This window comes from Anopheles darlingi, chromosome 2 (assembly GCF_943734745.1).
Source record: "Anopheles darlingi chromosome 2, idAnoDarlMG_H_01, whole genome shotgun sequence".
Lineage (NCBI taxonomy): Eukaryota > Metazoa > Arthropoda > Insecta > Diptera > Culicidae > Anopheles > Anopheles darlingi.
In genome coordinates, this window is record NC_064874.1 from 26,448,468 (window position 1) to 26,467,598 (window position 19,131).

General features: G+C 48.2%; 1 protein-coding gene across 2 annotated transcripts in view; it reads right to left on the reverse strand.

Annotated features, from left to right (window-relative positions):
* The window catches only part of LOC125947933 (nuclear pore complex protein DDB_G0274915-like), a 77,062-nt gene extending 59,595 nt beyond the window's left edge, over positions 1-17,467 (reverse strand). For both annotated transcript variants that reach the window (XM_049673498.1, XM_049673499.1), the window contains exon 1: positions 15,976-17,467. In XM_049673498.1, coding sequence (XP_049529455.1) covers positions 15,976-16,045 — 70 coding nt within the window. In that variant the 5' untranslated portion in view covers positions 16,046-17,467. The remainder of the gene's footprint in view (positions 1-15,975) is intronic.
* Between the last annotated feature and the right edge of the window lie 1,664 nt (positions 17,468-19,131).

Below are 19,131 nucleotides of genomic sequence, written 5' to 3' on the forward strand. Positions count from 1 at the left end.
TTGCGAGGAAAGTATATTTCTTCGCTTCCCTTTTTTCCCTTCCATTTTTTTTTTAAACGAAAATGCTATCGAGCACGGCAATTTGCTGGCTGGCTGGTTGGCTGGCGGAAGTATGGATCTTGCGGCTGAAGCCAAGTTCGTGGCCACGGAATCGTCAACCGTCCCACAGCCGGCCACCGGTACAGTACGCACTATGCTGGGTCAGCTGGGACAGGGACGCCCAGGTCGCGCGACTCACTGGCGCTGTTGTCCAACGACGGTCGTCATTGGGCCAGCAGCCAGCAGCCACGGGCGGACGGATGGAGACCCATTCCCATGGTTTGAGCGAACTCGAGGGAAATGTTTCGCTTTCATTAAATTCTAATTTATTATTCATTCAATGTTTCAATCAATAGCGACCGTCCGGACGGAACGACCGGGCCTAGGGGCCCAACGTTGGGTAATGGTCACTCCAGCTCCAGCTCCACCTCCTAGCTGGTCCTGGCCATCCGGTGGAGATGCCGGCTATCCGACCGAGGTAATCAAGGGCGAAACGCACTTTCTATTTATGATTGCTCCTTCATCAGCCGTCAAATCATTCACGTACACGGTCCACTGGACTTTGCCGGTCGCTCTTTGGCCGCTCTTTTGGGTTGGTTGGTTGGGTTCGCCCTCTCGAGGCCAATCGCGAGACCGCCGGCTGTCGCGTTAGATGTGAGTGCGGTCATGTTTTGTCCATTTTGTATCGTTGTCGTCGCTTTTTTTTTGCACAAAACCTTGATCAGTTTTTTTGCCCCCAATTTTCCATTTCCCCACACTTTTCACACTTCATATTGTGGACAATTTTAACCTTTCGTTGTCGATCGTAATCCGGTTTATCGGAATTGTAATAATGCTGCTCGACTGCTGGTAAATTATTGAACTATGATCATGCGATCCCTGGCGGTTGGTTGCTCGTAATTCATTTCTTGTTTACTATCTTCTACTTGCCTCAAAATGGAAACGAATTCGAGTTAAAAGAAGCTCATTTCTTGCTGCAAATAATGCTGATATTTAGTACCAACGAAAAGACACTTGGCACACACACACACACAGAGCGACCCTGGAAGACACTAGACTGTCTTCTCCTTTAACGAAAGTTAAAAATGGTTCCCAAGCGAAATAATCTTTTAATTAATTCTCAACCTAATTGACTTAACTAGTTTGCTCCAAGCCACCGCGAGCGAACGCTTACGCCGACTAACTTGTGGGTGAGTAATTTAGTTTCAACAAGTCCTCATTATCATGGCAGTGCAAGAGTTGCGGTCGTGTGAAGGTATCCTTGCGCTCCTGACGATCCGGATGAAACACCTCCTGCGCGAATCCTGAAGGCCACAGGTTATGGGGAAAGTTTTGCCAGCTTATCATCTGGGCCACTTACACATCACCGTTTGCACTGCTCGTTGCACTGCATGAGCAACACCATGATAGATGCAGATGCATTACTTCTCACACTGAACAATGAGCCCATCCAATAGACTAATACGAGCAGTGGAGTGTGAGCATTGCAAACAGCATTTCAAAACTATCAAAGCTGACATCACTTAATAAGGTTTACTCGGGCTCGGTTGCTCGGTTGCTCGGTTGGTGGGGGTAGTCGAGCGCCATGATGCCATGATGTCTCGATTTGTTCTATTAAATTATCGTCTACCATCAACCGTTTCGTTCGCTCTTCCTGGGCAGCAGAAACCTCAGCACGTTATTATGCCGCCTGCATGGAAACCACCATGCTACTCTCCTCTCCGTGGCTCGACTCCTTCGGTGCCACATATCGGACACACACACACACACACACACACACACACACACTGGACACCAGTGAGTGAAACCATCTACGAGCGAACGCAACATTGGTCATCGCCAACTAGCCATGAAAGTGAACCGATGATGAGAAATGGTTCAATATAGCGAATTGGAAAACTAGTTAGCCTCCTCCTTGGCAACGGCATCGGTTCCAGTCGAAGGCCTCAGGAGCGAGGAGCCTGGAATTAATTGATTCCATTTCGAAGGGTAAAGACGGACACCGTTTGCCTTCGCTGCGGACTATTGCGGACTGCGAATGCATACTCCGTAATACGTAATAAATTGAACGCCAGGCGCCAGTGGAAATTGTTTTAAATGAACTACATTTTTTTCTCTCTCTCACTCGCTCGCTCGCCCGCTCCGGGAAATGGGGCTTCGTGGGCTTCGTTCCAACAAGCTGCCTGACCTAGAGGGTGACCGTTTTAGCTTTTTTTTTATTAGCTTCAATTAAACTTTTCAATCAGTCGCTTCTAATAAACGAAATGGCGACCACCACCACCCCACCCTTGGTTGGACGCAATAAATTGAGGCAACAAAGTGATATTAGAAGAGTCCTTCTGAAAAATCATTTCCATCAGTCGCTACTCTTTTACGCAATGAAGTACCTCACGGAGGTTGACCAGAGTGATGTGCAGCTAATTGAACCTTTGTTTGCACCAACAGGTTGTTGCAGCCGGTATGTAGCATTGATTGGAAGAATAAAAAGTTAATTTATAATTGACTGTGTTGTGTGGTGGGGGCCCCGGTTTGTACTGGCACAGATTGAACATTGAGATTTATCGGACGCTTCGAGCGCTTCGTTAGCCACAATAGCCATCGGCTACTGATTTGTGGTCACTGGTGTGCACGCAACGTTACTCGATTACTGTAATCTAATCAGTGTACTTTTGAGAGAAAAAAAAAGGAACGAAGCGTGATAATATCGTAATAATGTTTCATGCAAGCACAAATGCACTGTTATCTGTGCTGCTATCGGCTGTGATAAACGAGAACCATGTTAAAAAAGCAACGTACAATCCAATCAATATCAGGATGAAATTTGATTTTTTTCCCTCTGTTTGATGCAGATTGTAAATGCCCAGCGCGCTGTAGGTTATAACCATTGGTTAAACGCTTGATTCGCGCGGAATGGATGAGGAGGGTAAGTGGTACATAATTACTCTCGATTGAAGCACCTCTGCCAATGCCACAAAACAATTCGCATTGCTATATAATGGATGCTCTGAAAACAGCGGAAGATTCTCGACGCTTCGCTATCTGCATCCATCGAAAAGGTCAGGATGAAATTGAAAATGTTAACGTCAGTCGACCCCCTTGCCGAGTGAGTGAGTAGAAGGGGGTGATGAGCCCATCAACCGAGAATGGAGAGCGTAATTATTGGAGGATAAATTATTCATCCCGTGGTGAATGGTCTCACCAAAACCGTTCGATCCATTTCGCAACGTAGGAAACTATCCAGCGAGAGAGAGAGAGAGAAAAAGAGAGAGAGAGGGTAGCTTTTCCTAGCTCGAATGCTTGCAGCATAATAACGATAATAATTTGGTCTTCGAGCATAACTTCAGGCATGGTCACCCCGGGGCAGCCAGGCCAACCGCCGAAGAATGCAGAACCCGTGTGGCCGTGTCACGTACCGAGGGTGAGCTTGAGAGGAGCTGAATGAGCACGAGCTCAAGCAGTCAAGCACTCAAGTGGTAACCGAAGATATTTTCGAAAAATACTGATCCACACGACGGCCACGTGCTGCCGGAACGGAGGGAAAACAGAATGCCCTCGCGATGCCAGTAGGTGTGCCTTATCGTCCGGGTAGCCGGAATGATGATTTTGGATGTGGTTTTGAAAGTAGGCGAGCCACTCCAAGCGGGTGAGGGATACGGCCATGAATTCCAAGCACCATAACAATGCCTATGGTTGTTCTAGATAGTAGAAGGCTGCTGCTGCTGCTGCTGTCCGATGGCTTTTTCGTCCAGTTTCGTGCTTCTCTCGAGGGAAAAGCGTCGCTGTCTGCACCAAGTTCGATCATCGTTGAAAGCGACAGGATGCAGGTAGCCATCCGGAACAGCCGGAAGTGCATTATCGTGGGGCAATGTGCAATCTACTATCCCGGGGGTTTTGTTTCCCCTTTTTTTTGTGTCGGCACATTTTGTTTGAAGTTATTCGGATACTGTACGTGATTGGTCTTCCATAACGATGAAATTCTATTTGATTGTTATTTACTCGTAAGTATTTCACATATCATAAATTTCTCGAATGTGTCGCGTTCATCCAAAGCATAAGAAGTCAATATACAATTCATTTAGTCGCGAGATTTAGGTACGTGAAGCTAAGGTTTACGTTATAGCGAATAATAAAATATTTGAAAGAAGTTGTAATTAAGTAAAAAAGTAGATTTTGGGAAGGGAATTTAGATATACTTTGAAAGCTTTGAGGAGTTGGTAGATACACTTGTTTGATGATGGTGCTTTGAGTTTGAGATTATGATGCAGTTTGCTGCTAGCTGCTAGCTTTTTAATTCATCTGGATTTCTTCATTGTTTCTTATCAATTAATTAATTGTTATCATTATTGCTGATAAATACGCATTAGCGACTAAAATCCAGAGTATATTCCAACCTAATCTAAAGGCCAGAATCGGAGAAGAAGAGAAGAAACAGTCAGTATTTGTTGCCCAAAGGAGCATAACAAACACATAATTGAATCGAGCTAACAAAAGACAACGTTATGATGAATGCTAAGTAACGCTTCATTATCTAGGATCAAGTGCCCCAAAAAGGTTCTGGATAATAACTCTCTCCCACTCCCACTCCCCCGTTAATGACTTCACAACTTGTGTCAAACGCTCTGTTTAAGCTTCAAGCTAGCAGGAGAGACGAAACAAAAAAAACAAAACATTAAAAAAGAAAAGAATCCCAACCAGAAATTAACACGCTTACACCAAAGAGCATAATTAATCGGATCCCAAAAAGTCGCAGACGCACTTGGCCTTTGCGCACTCGCACTCCAAACCATTGGCCCGGGCCTATGCTGGTCATTGTTCAGTTCATTCCACGGCGCCCAATGCCAGCCAGCTCCCGGGTCCCGGATTTCTCCGCTATCTCCGATCGCGGTCAACGGGAAACGGGAACCCGCAAACAAAAGAATGCCACGCAGGGGACATGGCCGGGGAAGGGCAAACTCAGCATAAATAAGCGAAATGATGTGCTTCACGTTGCTGGGGCTACGGTACGGTCCGGGAAAAAACCGGGAAAACCTAGGAACCTGGCGAGTGCGATAAAACGATTTACACTTTTATAAATAGCGTCCATTAATCTGCTGCTGGTGGTGGTGAGGGTGGTGGTGGTTGTATGCGCTACCAGGGAATTTGTTTTACTCTCTTACCCCTCTAGCACGACACTCCTTTGGTGGTTTCTTCGGCGTTGGTGGTCGTAAAATGGTCGCTAAATCTTTTCGGCTCCCAAAAACCATCTCACACCAACCCCATCAACGACATGACAACGATCAGCAACACGTCAGCAGGAAGCAGTAGCAGCGACAACCACACCGATTCCGACATGCAAAAGGAGTCGTCCCGGTTACCTTGATAATCCCTCTTTCTCTCCGGCGGAGGGAGCAAGTCGTTTGAAGAAAAACGCACCACTCCAAAAAAGGACAAAGACAAAGTGAAGACAGTCCGAATCGGCGTCCCAGGGTATCGCCACAAACGCAGACCAACTCTCTCTCTCTCTCTCCCTCACACACACACACACGAGCATGAAAGTCACATTTGTCATTTCAGACAATTCAGGCGTCCTCGTCCGTCCTTCTGCTGGGTGCTACGGAGAAGTGTCTGATACTACGGCATCCAGGGGAAAATGTCTCGTACGAGATGCCGAGACTCACGCGGGAGTTTGTGTTTTGTTGCGAGAAATGAAACCGGAAACGGATCACATCACACATCACGAGCTGAAGTGATACTTTAGGGAACGCTTTTCGGTCTCCCTTTCGGATCGAGGGACGAAAGGAGCTGCTGCCGAGAAGGCTTTGAGGTGCTGAAATTACGTACTTTAAAAGGGGATTTGGTTTCAAGACTAATGGCAGATTGGCCATCAAGGGCTAGACGTTGAGTTTGTCGTTTGGTGTTGGCTCTCCCGGGTCTACGCAATCCGCATTCCCGTCCGCTGTGTCCTTTGCTCAATGTTAAATGTTACCAACGTCGTACCGGTCGGTCGGTCGGTCTGTCTCCTTCTCCAGACAGTAAAAATATGGTTCCTTTTAATTCGTTATTTTGTGGATAATTTATGCTCTTTTGCGAGATTTTTAATGGCGCCACCTAGTGTCCTAGGTATTACCTGGTGGGTGGTGGGTGCCTGGTCCTGGAGATGCCTGGCAAGTTCTCCGCAGAACGACCAAAAAGCTCCATCACTTCTGATGGCTACATTTAGATTAATGACCCAAGTTAATAACAATTTTGCTTAATTCTCTCCCGAATGCGCGCACACACACACACACACACAGCTGGGTATTGCCTCGGGGACATCCGGTTCCGGAGGGTGGGAATAGCTTTTCGTTCTAGTCGTCATTTCCATTCCCTTCCTTCCTCTCTCGGTCGTTCATCGGGCACAATACCCCTGGATGTATACAATGCAAAAAGCTGCGTCTCATTCCGGACCGGAAACCGGAGCAGAAGAGCAACTGCGAGTGGTGACGACAGGATCCCCGGATCCGGCGGGACAAGGACAACAGCGCAACAGTTAGTGGTGACGACAACAGGCGTAAACATGACGTCGACGACTACGACGACGACGACGCTTGTTCGCTACTTTCTTCTTCGATTGTCCTGTACGCTGTTCCCGGGATGGTGTTTGTGGTCTACTTCTCTGCTTCACACGCCTTCAGTCATCAACAAGCCTCGATACGGTAGGCGCCCTCGTGGGGTTCAAAAGCGTTCCGCGTTCCGAGAGCAACGCCTTGGACAAGGGTTCGGCCTGCACTCTCTGTTCTGTGACGTTTCTTGGAGGTTGATTATGAAATGTATGGATCAGAACGCTCGGTCGGTTTATGAGTGAGGGCGTCAGCTTGTCAGTACAGGACACGCACCCGGTGAGAGTCCGAAGTGAGAAGACGTAGACGCCGTGGTTCATGTAGTGCCTTCGTCAAGTCCGACATGCCAGCGAGCCATCCAGCCAGTGGTCGACAGCCCAACGGATCCGTAGACCTCGACTTCTCCTCAGTTCAGAACGGACCACATTCCAGGGGATTAACAAATACGGAGTTCGCTCGCTTTCTTGGCCTTGGGGAGGTTGTTGGCGACGGATCGGATTAGGTTTTCCCGTGGGGAGCGCACGAGTTGCCCGAGAGTTTCGCTCGGCCATTCACTCGCTCCACTGGCCCGGAAGCAAGAAAGGAAGGAAGGAAGGAAGGAAGGAAGGAAGGAAGGAAGGAAGGAAGTGTCTCCTTTGTGGCGTTCTATACTCTCCGCTGCCGCCTCGTGTCGTGATGCCATTTTGTCATCATTACTGAGACTGAGTTCCGGTTTGCCCTTCGTTGTGTGTGCGAGCGCCCGCGTGTGTGTGTGTGTGTGAACGTCATGTATCTTCATAATGTCGAGCGGAGGCGAAAAGCTAATATAAACCCCTGGCCAATATCGGCCGGTGCCGGTGTCGGTCCCCGAGATGCGGCGGAGCGGCGTTGTGGTCACCCGAGAATCGAGCACCGAGAACCGAGGACCGAGAAGATTAACCATTTTTGTTTGCATACATTAATGCTTGGGTGACGTTCTAGCGCGGGACTGGCCGCGCACTAACACAACAGTAAATTCTTATTATCTCACACCCGGGTGTGTGTCTGTGAGCTTCCGGTGTGAAGGGCAGAAGAAGGAGCAGAAATTAGGGAGGAAACTTTCGCCATCTTGATCGATTAATGGTGGCGAGTGCCTCCCCGTTGCCCTTTAACCTCCCCCCCAGGGGACCGATGTAGGTCGACAGGTCGGTTGGCCGCAAATTCATCGTCGATCTCGGCTACCAATGCTTTAACCTTCCTTCCGGGAACATGGCAGCCAGGCCACAGTAACATGACATATATCTTGATTATTGATAAACCGTGGGGAACAGGAAGTGGCCTATCAGGGGAACGGATTCTTGGAAGCAGTTCTCGGGATGATTTTTCGGGCGGTTAAGGGCTTTTGCCAGCGAACTGTAATTAATGGTGCACACTAATATACACACTATTACGTACAGTGACGCTTGTTCTATGGGGAGTCACATAAAGTTTTCGATATTTATGGTAGACATTGACGTCATACTGGCTAGAATGCTGGCTGAGATCCTCCTTTCACTGCAACATGGATTTTGCGATCGAGTAGGTTATTGATAATAACAACTCGAAATGATTTGCATAGAGTAGTGGTGCATTGTTGGAAGACTTTCAAAAACACTTTGACTCTGACTCTAATCTCTTAATACGGGCGGTGTCCAGCCATTTCCATGGGAAAAACATGAATGTTGAAACACATTCCGCAATACCCTCGCAAAATTTCCAGGTCGTTATTTATAGGTGGTTCTCTAGCACTGTTATTAGTGCAATTTATTCTTTCTGTGACATTAGTCGCTTGAAAAAAAAAAATGAGGAATTTTATGTCCAAAGACAGCACGAGCACGATGAGAAAAATATATATTTTGAGTACTGTAAATTGACTTTACGTCTACACTAACAAACGTCTACAGCGTCTACTTCTTTCATGTACACAAATGTTGTATGTAGCAACTGTTTCTTCAAGGAATTGAAAGTTCCTGGTAAATCTCGAATGCATCATTGCTGTGATGTTTGTGTTCACCAAACCGCCTAACGATTCTCTGTCCTAAGTAATTTGAAAGCATTTCCTAAACTAGTTAGTTAGGATAAATATCATCCGCCCAATACAACACATAACACGGTACGCAGCGAAACCTAACCACAGCAAAAGTCATCGGTTTACCATCATTGCATTTGCTTTTCCATCACCATTACACCCCCATACAATGACCCTCCGGGGGAGTTCGGGTGAACAAGCGAAATCATATCCATCTGGCCGAGCCCCGTGTGGTGCCTCTATTCCATGGAAGTAAAAGCGCAAGAATTACGTTTACTTTGATGGTTTTTTCTTGAAATTTAATTCCAATTGCATAACGCGCGTTGCCCCTGCGAACGGTCACTGGCGCTCGAACCATTTCCTTGCGTGCTCGGCGTGCACCTTTCCGGACCACTGACGGACCAAGGCTTGCCATGATGTGAATGTAACGATGGTTCCTGTCGCGCTCGAACACCTCGCATTTGTGTCAATTTGTGAAGTTGGCTGGCTACGGACGAACGATACGATGGAAACGCCTTCTGGCCACGACGGAGGACGACGACGACAATGATGGAAGCTTGTTGGCCGCTCTGCCCCACCTTCCTTCCCGCACCTGTTCCGTGCCCCCCGCGGCCAATGCAGCGATGACGCAATTGGTTGGCGACAGGTTGAGGTTTATATTTCAAATTCAATCATCATTACCATAGTTACCGAGCGCGCAACCAGAGAGAAGAAGAAATAGAGGGCCATGACGGTTGGTGGAGAAATATTTTACATTTTTTTAAGTAAGCGCAATCCCATGCTGTGCTTGCAAAGGCTGCTGCTCGCTAGCGGCGTTAGTAGCAACCGAGCTGAATCCGATGCCAATGTTGAGCGTCCGGATCGTATTCGTCGTTCGAAGCGAAGGGACGGATGGACGGATGGACGGACGGACATGGACCTGGAACATGGTTTGATTTATTCTGCATAATCAGCATGGTCGTAAATATTTTTACCCAGAGCCAGAGTGAGTGAGCCCATAGAAGCAACAGCATGAAGGGGGTTGATCGTTCGATCGCCCTGTAGAGGGAGGAGAGGGCGTATCATCCACCACCACCACCACCCTCCCTCACCAACCCACGTAACTTCGATTTCTGCTTAGTCAGGGTTTTATTGCCAGTAGCTACCGATCTCGGGTATTTTTTGTTGTTGTTGTTGTTGTTGTGTGCTACCCCACCACACTCCTCCTGTTACTACTCTTGTTTCCCCCCCACAGAGGGGCCGGAAAGCTTGGAGGACGACGAAAGAGTGACCGGAAATGAACTGGCTGGGGCGGTGCTGACCAACCGATGCCCGGTACGGAAGCAATCATTTTCGGGAGAGGAGGTGAGGGGTGCGGATGGAAGGATGTCCGAGTTCGACCGACCGACCGACCGATATCGCTCGGTTTCGAGCAGTCAGAATCGGGGCCAGATGGTTAGCATATCTTTTGCCCGGCTTCTTCCGATTCCGGCTTCCGTTCGCCAACCAACGCCATTTCATTGCTGTCGGCCTTTTTGATTGTGTTCTCGTCAGGCACTGATTGATGGTTGTGGTAGTTGGTGGTGGTGGTGGTGGTGGTCCGAGATGGATTTGAAATTGAGCAAATCAAGGGCCGGCGTCGAACATGTCGAGAAGCGGATTGATGGAAAGGGATTTAATGCTTGCTGGCTTATGGTTTTTTTTTGTGTGCAACATATTTGATGTTTTGTGATCGACCTTTGATAGGCACCGATCGTGCGGGGCCCGGGAATGCTGACACTGTGCGTCCAGCAGGCAGCACCGTTGACCATTCGTCGTCTAATTTGCCAATATTTGAATGCCAATGGTTCGAATTTTGAAGGAGGAATTGTCTTCAAGATTGGTTAAAAGTTCTACACTCGTTTGAAGCGTTCTCTTCGCTGTTATCCAAATGAAAAGCTTCCCTTAAAGCACCTTTTATATGCAAAAAAAAACCGACCACGAACATCCCTTGAAAGCCCCTCGCAAAATGAATGAGGTTAAGTGAAAATCTTTTAATAACGTAATCGCACCCCAAAAACGGCTGAAAACATTAAGAACATCAGGTTGTGGCTTTGCCTTGTTCGCCCTTTCAGCACTCCAGCCCGTGGAGAAGAGTATTAAATGAATATTTATGCTGGTCGCTTGGTACGCAAACTCGCTTCATGCTCGGCCTGGGACTGGGACTGGGACTGGGTCAGTATGTTCTCGCTCGCCAGCCAATGGACGTTATGGTTAGCAGCTCCTCACAGCCACCGATACGCAACGTTTGGGAAGGCGTGAATTGATCCGTGAAATGGGATTTTTCCCCCTCTTCCAATAACAATACAGGGCACAAGACAACGCCGCCTTTGGCCGCTGTATCTCTAATGTTTAAATGCGGTTTCGGCTCCCATCGCCATTTAAGGCCCATCGCGAACTTCGCACCACAGATGCTGCGTGCTCCGTGGCCATTCCTTTGGATACTAGCGAGCTAGTACCGAGGCTAGGACCACCCCAAGGGCCCCAAAAACGGTCCGGATTCACGATTCAAGATTGGCGCTGATGATGGAGCACAAAAGGTGAGGTGAGCAACGGAGCGGTGCTGCCGGCGGTACTGCTACTCCGATTCGAATCGAACACAAGGCCCAAGGAGCGTGATTTCAGCTTCTTGGATCAACAACGTAGTGGACGCGCAGACGAGAACGCAACGAAAGGAAGCTGCCGCTTGATTTGATCAATGATACGTTTCAGCGATTTTTTCGCCATCGGGAAAAAAAAACCACAACCCCGTGGGGTGATGGGGAAGGGAAGCATAATTAACGATTATTGCCTTCAGTGGTGCGTGCGAGTGGAATGGGTGAGGTTTCGTTTCGATTTCGGTTCATGGTTCTTCATTTTGGGTTTTCGTTCGTGGCTTCATTTTGTTCGAATTGATTGTTGTTTGGGTTTGGGGAACGGAGATGAGTCAGAGCTCATAAAACCAGTCATGCATTAACTGACGACGAAGAATTGTGCGTGTGTGCGTTTTGGGGGGTGCAGTTTGAATCTGTCTTTTAATGTTGTGCCATCCTTATATTTTACTTATATTATTTTATATTTACTTATTTCAATTCGTAGCAAGGTCTTATTAATTTGTTAATCGATGTTACAATACGTTAGATCTAGTTGGCCACCTTGGTTTGTCCTCGCCTATGCTCCTGGCACATTTGATAAGACGCATAAGCAATAAAACCATTGCGTCGTAATTGTATGATGGATAGCTAATCATATTAATTCCATTAATAAAACGAATCAAACCATCTCACACACGCACACAAACATGCCTACAGTAATTCTAGGAAGGAAATCAAAACGATTGGGGAGCAAACACCCCTCAGAGGGGTGGCAATCCAATCGACCGAAGCTCAATCCATTGATCATAAATCATTGACTGGTATCCATTGGTCAAATGATACATTTGAGTTATCTGTTCCACCGTTGGGCGTACATGGTACCCTCTTACCCCTCTTCTCCACTCCCCTGCCAACCATTAACTGTCCAATTGGTATCGTGTGCTAATGGTGTGCTCGACACAACACCAATACCTTTGCCTTGCCGCTGTGTGCCGCCATGTGCCGCCATTTTATCTGCCAATAAAAGTCCAATCCGTGTGCACGTTTCCTTCCCCCAATGAATTTCGGGACCAAAGGGGGAGGAGCAACATTCGTGGGGGGTGTATCGTTTCATAAAAGAAATTAAATTGTAATTTAAAACATGAAAAATGCTTTTGGTGGACGTGGAGCAAAGCCGTCCGGCCAGCTGATTAAATTTCTGCATCAAAACGGTTTTACGTTTCATGATTCCCCGCGTTGGTGAAACGGTGGTGGGCACTCGGGTGGGTGGGAACTCGTACCCTAGTGGCAACAAAAATGAAACGATAAAACCATACGGCGTGTGTGTGTGTGTGTGAGTGGTTGTGTGTGATGATGAAGCCATCTCGTACGTGCTCTCTCTCTCTCACTTGCTCAAACAGCGGAGGGTTGGTTAAATGATGCCCACTAGGAATATATCATGGAAATTGCTGAGCCTGTCGCTCCATTCCACAGCCAGCGACCGGGGGGGAAGGGGCTTCAAAGTGCCATGCTCAAATTATGCAATAAACCCCCGAAATGGCCACCCTATACAATCGATACATAAAACAATCGTTCCGTCCGGTTGTCGTCCTCCCCGGGGGGGTTGGAGCTGGGCGCGCATTCAACCAACCATCAATTAGAATGGTACCCATTGTGTCGATTCCGTAATCCTCCCCAACCACCCCTCGGCGGCGTTTCAGTTTCTTCTGTAAATTTTTCTTCAATAAATAAAACGAAACCCTTCGGTGAAATGTGATGCGCTCGGTGTTTAACCAACCGAAATGGTGACACAAAAAGAAGGGTGATGGGAGGGGTGGGTAAGTGGTGAGTATGAAAATTTATTCCCACCCCGTACCACCCCACCTCAGCGGGTGTTAGACTGTTTTTTCATCATCAAGAACCAGGCGCCTCCATCGTATGCTGCCTGGGGGTAACATTCCCGCATTAAATCATTTGCCTAGCGGGTCTCTAGGTAAAGAGTGAGAAGGGAATGGGGGCAGTGGGTAGTAATCCTAACGTTTCGTTTGGCAAATTTTAAAGTCACCCACCACACCAACACCGGCATAGCACCAACCAACGACAAACAAAAACCCCCTTAAATGCATAAACAACGCGGCTACGTTCGTCTCACCCTGACACGCATGTGTGTGTGTGTTGGAACGCGGAGGCCGGCATTTCGTTGTGTAAAGTTCCATCCAAAGGATTGTGATTATTTGACAAGCACCGCCAGCACGTCAAACCGTCGCACCCAACCAGCCTGCCTGCCAGTGTAATCATCCCTTACACACTGATAAAGCCGAAAAGTTTATGCTTCCCAACCGCCTGGGCTCGGCCTCGGCAGCAAACGCCAGCAACGCAACGCAATGGCGCCGGTTCCTTTCCCCTACCAAAAATCCCTCCCCATGGCCTGCTATTCAACGCGACGCCCCGTTTTATGTCAATCATCAAAAACGGCCTCACAACGGTGGCAGCAGTGGGACGCAAATCCGCCACGGGAATCTAGGGTGGCCATGGTGAATCGTGAAACGCCAGAGCATAAATGGCGGATTTTACGCGATTGTTTTTTTTTGTTTATGCTCCTTCATCTTTTTCTTCTTTGCACCCTCCTACGTTCCCCTCCAGCGCTGGATTGATGTGGCGCCCAATTCTGCATTTTGTCACCGTGAACGTGGCCGGAAGTGCGTTAAGATTTTGTGATTCAATTGCCGCCGTGCGTCTACCTCTCATGCGTGGAATGTCGTCTCCGTCTCCGTCGCCGTCTCCGTCTCCGTCGCCGTCTCCGTCTCCGTCGCCGTCTCCGTCGTCATCATCGTCATCATCGTCATCATCACTCCGGTTCCGGTGTCGTTGATCATTCGCATGCCAATCCCATTGCAAAATGGCGGGGGATGAAGACGAGTGAAAGGAGTGAAGGAATAAACCCACGCCTTGCTCAAAGAGATAAAGAGCGAGAGAGAGAGAAGGAGAGCGAGAGAGAGAATTTCCCACGGTACGGAGTTTCCCAGCCTTTTTGGTATTTTAATATTGATACGCAACGCAAACAGTGGTGCGTGGTGTTCACTTTTGCTCCATTCGAACCCTTACTCCATCATCACCATCACCATCATCATCATCGCCGTTCGCATTGGATCGGATTTTGGGAAGGGAAACGTTTCGATTGTGCGTTTGGGGTATTTATTTAGGAGAGTGAGTTTACTACAGTGTATGTGAACTTGTGTGTGTGTGTGTGTGTGTTTTTATGTGCTTCGAGCAAATATAAATTAATGAAACGATCGGTAACTCAAACACTGGTGCCCGGGAAGCGATGCTCCTTTTGAGGCGCACCAGGATTTATTAGATTCAATCGGGAGCAATATTTGGAGAGCGGTCGGGGCAGTTAATTCAGTAAATTGATTAAAGTAGAACCGGTTGCCGTCACTTTGCAGCAGGAATGAACACACTCTAGCAAATGGTTCACTCTTACATGTGTTCACTGTATATAATTTTTTAGTAACTTTGCTTGAGCAACAGAAACCATTTTACTTTTGTTAGTATCGTATTGAAGTACAACTTTTCAATAACATAAGGATACGGTTTGATGAAAATTTATCTTAAAAATACATCGATATCGAAGCCCTGATATCGACGAAACTGGTTTGCAAAATGAACTTATTCGAAAATTACTTATCGCAGTATAAACATCAATATTAACATGAACATTGATTGAATCTTAAACTTTATGCATTTTTTTTCTTTTTTTATAACATTTCTACATTACATAGCAACTCAATACTACAATAATGTCCGATAATATCATGTATTGTGCATGCTAATGTAGAAACAAACTTTGAGAGGGTTAGTTTAGGACAAAGCGTTTCAAACTTGCATGATGCACTTGTATTACAAGACGCTCAGATATTTCAATTGTATCTATATGTAAATTTTCTTGCGATTGATTCAAATTTGTTATTACAATATTCTTGAAATATTATTCGTTCAATCTTCAAATTTACATTAAAAACCTTAAAACATTTCAAACTTTATACAAGTTGCTGCAGTGTGTACCCTAAAAGATGCATCTGAACACATTACTACGAATACAAACTCAAATTTAACATACAAAACATCTACCGCTTGTTCCGTTGCACTCTAATCGCTCTCGAGCTAATGATCGAATGGAAAAATGTGAATTCCAGCAGCGAGCTTAATCCCCACAAAATCCAGATTGCCATTACGCCCTTACGCCCGACCCGCGGCCCCGCTCCTACGGGTAAGGGAAAGGGCACCGTTGCCACTCAATCGTAAACGACGACGAAACGGAAAACCTCTCAATACGCTGCGTTGCACACGGAAATGCACTCTGGTTGGCACACGTTGCACTCGACTGCGAACCGCATCCGCATCGCAAGCGCATAACAAGCGTACTCCATTACGGGCCACGCCATGATTTCCCCCCCTCCCTTCTTCCAATCCTTCCCTGCCATACCGATGCAATCCTCGTTGGATAGATTGACGTACCGCGTATCTATCGCTAGCACAGCATCAGCGCTGACACAGCATAACGGTGCGGAGCGAAGTTCCAGGAATCAGTGAGCAGAGGAAAGAGATCTTTAAAAGAGACAAAGTTCCGCTACCCCATCAAGGGAGCTGAACGAGAAGCTGCGGTTCCCGGTTCCTGTTCGACCTCCTAGGCACCAGCAATCGGTAATGCAACTAGAAAGCGAAGAAGAAGAAGACGATAGCATCCCTCCAATCTTCTTACCTGTGTTACTCGAACTGAAGAAGATAATCATCCACAGGATGCACACCGTGTGTGCCTTCGTCATTGTCATTTTGAATGCGTTTATCCAAACCCCCCGGGCCCACCGGTGGCCTGCTGGGGGATCCCTTTTTCCGTCGTAGAGTTGTCCTGCGGGTATCCTTCCTGCGCCCTTCCGGTTGTTCCGGTCGCGTCGCCTTCTCACTCGCACACTCGCGCACTTCTATCTCATCTAACTGTTATCTTCAAGACGGTTCTTAGATTCACTCGACACTCACACGCACACACACACACACACACACCCAAACGATGGTTCTTGTGAGCCGTTGCAGCCAATCGTACCGAAGGCCACAACCAACCCTTCGCTCGCTGCTGGATGCACTTGCACTTCTTTCGAATGCAATTTCTTTTGAAGAAATTTCGCTGCACTGCCAGCGCTCGTCGGATTACTGCATTCCGGTGCCACTCATGCACACACACACTAGCTCCGGATCAGCGGGACCCTTAGCGACGGTCTGCAGGCGGCCTGCCAGGCGTTTATGGATTGCGAGGCTGCAGCAAAGTGAAAGGAATGCCACCGAGGCTTTCCTGCCGTGGACATCAAAGCGATGATCCCTACGGTGGTGCCCTGAAACCCCCTCTTTTTGTTTGTTTTGCTTTAAGCTTTTCCTACGTGGCGAGGGGTTTTCCTTTTTCCCTGCTTTTCGGGGAAAAATCCCAATCCGCCGTCTGCCAGCAAACGAACACTATTTGATTATCGCACGGCGCGATGGCGTTGCTTTTCTCACACGCTTCACACACACACACACAGACACACACACAGGCACACTGACGCGAACCGGCTAGAAGCACATTTCCATCTTGGAGCACTGCCAGCGGAATGCCGGTCCACGGACGCGTTACGTTACGTGTGATGGGCACGTGCGAACCGAAGCTTAACCCCTAGCCCCAGGACCAGAACACCACAACGAACGCCGGATCCGTAACCGGATGTGACGTGTTTCTTACTTTTAGTCCCGCTCAGACACACACACGTACACACGTACACACGAAAGATGAAAGCACTTGAGCACCGGAATTACGTCACACTCGGGGTTGAAAAAGGGCTCCCGATAAAGCGCACGGACCCGGGGACCGGCTGCTGCTGGCGTTGGCAGAGAAAGAGAGAGAGAGAGAGAGAGAGAGAGAGAGAGAGAGGGATCGTCAACCGGAAGCGGTACACTTTGGCTTTCCCTTCTGTTGGTCGAAACGTGTTCGTGTTTTTTTTCCCCAACCAGGAGGAAGGACCAAGTTTCTGCTGCTGCTGCTGCTGCTGCCCTGGACCGTGTTTTTACCCAAGAGTTTATCCTCTTCCTCCTTTTTCACCTTTCTTTCTCTCACTGCCTCACTCGCTGCTGCCGTTCGTATTTATGTTTGCTGTTTTGAATATTTTATGAGCCCCGAAGCTGCACGGCTCCAAACACTCGCACCAAACGCGATGCACCACCACCACCACCACCACCACTACTAGCTCTTCTCTTCTGTCTGCCCCTTCGGTCACTTCGGTGGTTTCGGTCTCACTCTTCTTGTTCTTTCGTTAGCCAAACGCTTCCGGAAGTTTTCGCGAGATTAGCGACGCGATTCCGTCGTTGGCGTCGTCGTTGTTGTTGATGTTGTTGTTGCTGATGCTGCTGGTGCTGATGCTGGTTCAGTGGCTTCCGGGTGCTGCTCCAGCTGTGAGAAACAGGAAGAATCACAACCGGCAGCGGTGCCGGCGGACCAATCGGTACGGACACAAACACGGCAACAGCTCGGAGGCGGACGTCGGTCCTCTGCCTTCATGGTGTCTCGGTTTGATCGTCCTGCTGGCCCGCGTCAACCGCCAGTAAGCCACTGGCCACCCCGTTGCAGGCAATCGGGCTTCCGGACTACCGGCTGCCGCTGAATGGCGACGGTTGGCATCGCCAGCAACACTCCGCACTCACTGCTGACCACCGATATCGATTACAAACACACACACATACGCAGCACAGGACACTCACGGTATGGGCTGTGGGTCCGTAAAGCTCACCAGAAGCAGAAGAAGTGACACCCCGAAGCGTAAGCGACCGTCGCGTCGGTTGGCTTATCGGCGTGCGAAAAAGCTAAACGATCCGGAACCGATCCGTCGGTTCGCTGGTTTGCGAATGTCGAGCGATCGATCGATTTTCTCACTGCCACTGATACCCGGCGGCAGGCATTGATGCTACTGGTGCTGATGATGATGATGCTGCTACTGCTGCATGCTGCTCTTCCATTGCTGCACCACGTGTTTATTGAGCTGTTGATTGGACGTACATCTGAAACGGGAACAGAGCAGAAAACAAGCAGATAGCGACGGTGAGTGTTTGAAACTAGGTTAACGCAGGAGCAATAGCACATCGAGTGAAATGGGGAGCGAGTGACATAAGTGGTCAGGTTTGGCTGATAAGCCATACATACAAACACACACACACACACACAGCCTGGCCGGGGATGGCTACCGTGACAAGTGGAATTCAATAATAAAATCAACCCCCGGGAAGCTGGAAACAATAAAAATAAATTGGAGTCCACTCGACCACCGCCAGCTACGGCGTCTGTCTTCGTTTCTTCTGGTAACGGATGTCGAAATCAACATTGCTTCAAAACCGCTGCACCATCGATGGAATAGATGAGATGCAATTTGTCAAAACCCATTTTCGAAACCACATTTTCATCCCCTATCGCGTGACTTGCGTGACGCAACGGGAAGGAGTCAATTCCGTGAGCTACGAGGTCCTGTTTAAGTATTCGCCTTACGTCGTCGTGCAAAATAGCGGCCCTGATGGGTGGTACGCAATCAGCTGTCGTTCGTTACAGGCGTTCTTCTGGCACGCGTTTATGTGATTTTTTTGTTTTATAATGGTCCAATGTTTGATTTGTCTCTCTGTCTCTCTCTCTCTCTCTGTCTTTGCTCGCGAGCCGAAGCGTGCACGTAACAACCTCAAGTACCTCATGAGCCTTTCCTGATGGCGGTGGTGTTGGTGATACTTCTACTACTTCACGCGTATTGTGCGCCTTCCTACGGGCGCAAATCAACACTCGGCTCGGAAGTGACATCAAACGGTGATACAAACATGGGCCTCGGCATACCCGGCACACACACGAAGCATTGGCGTG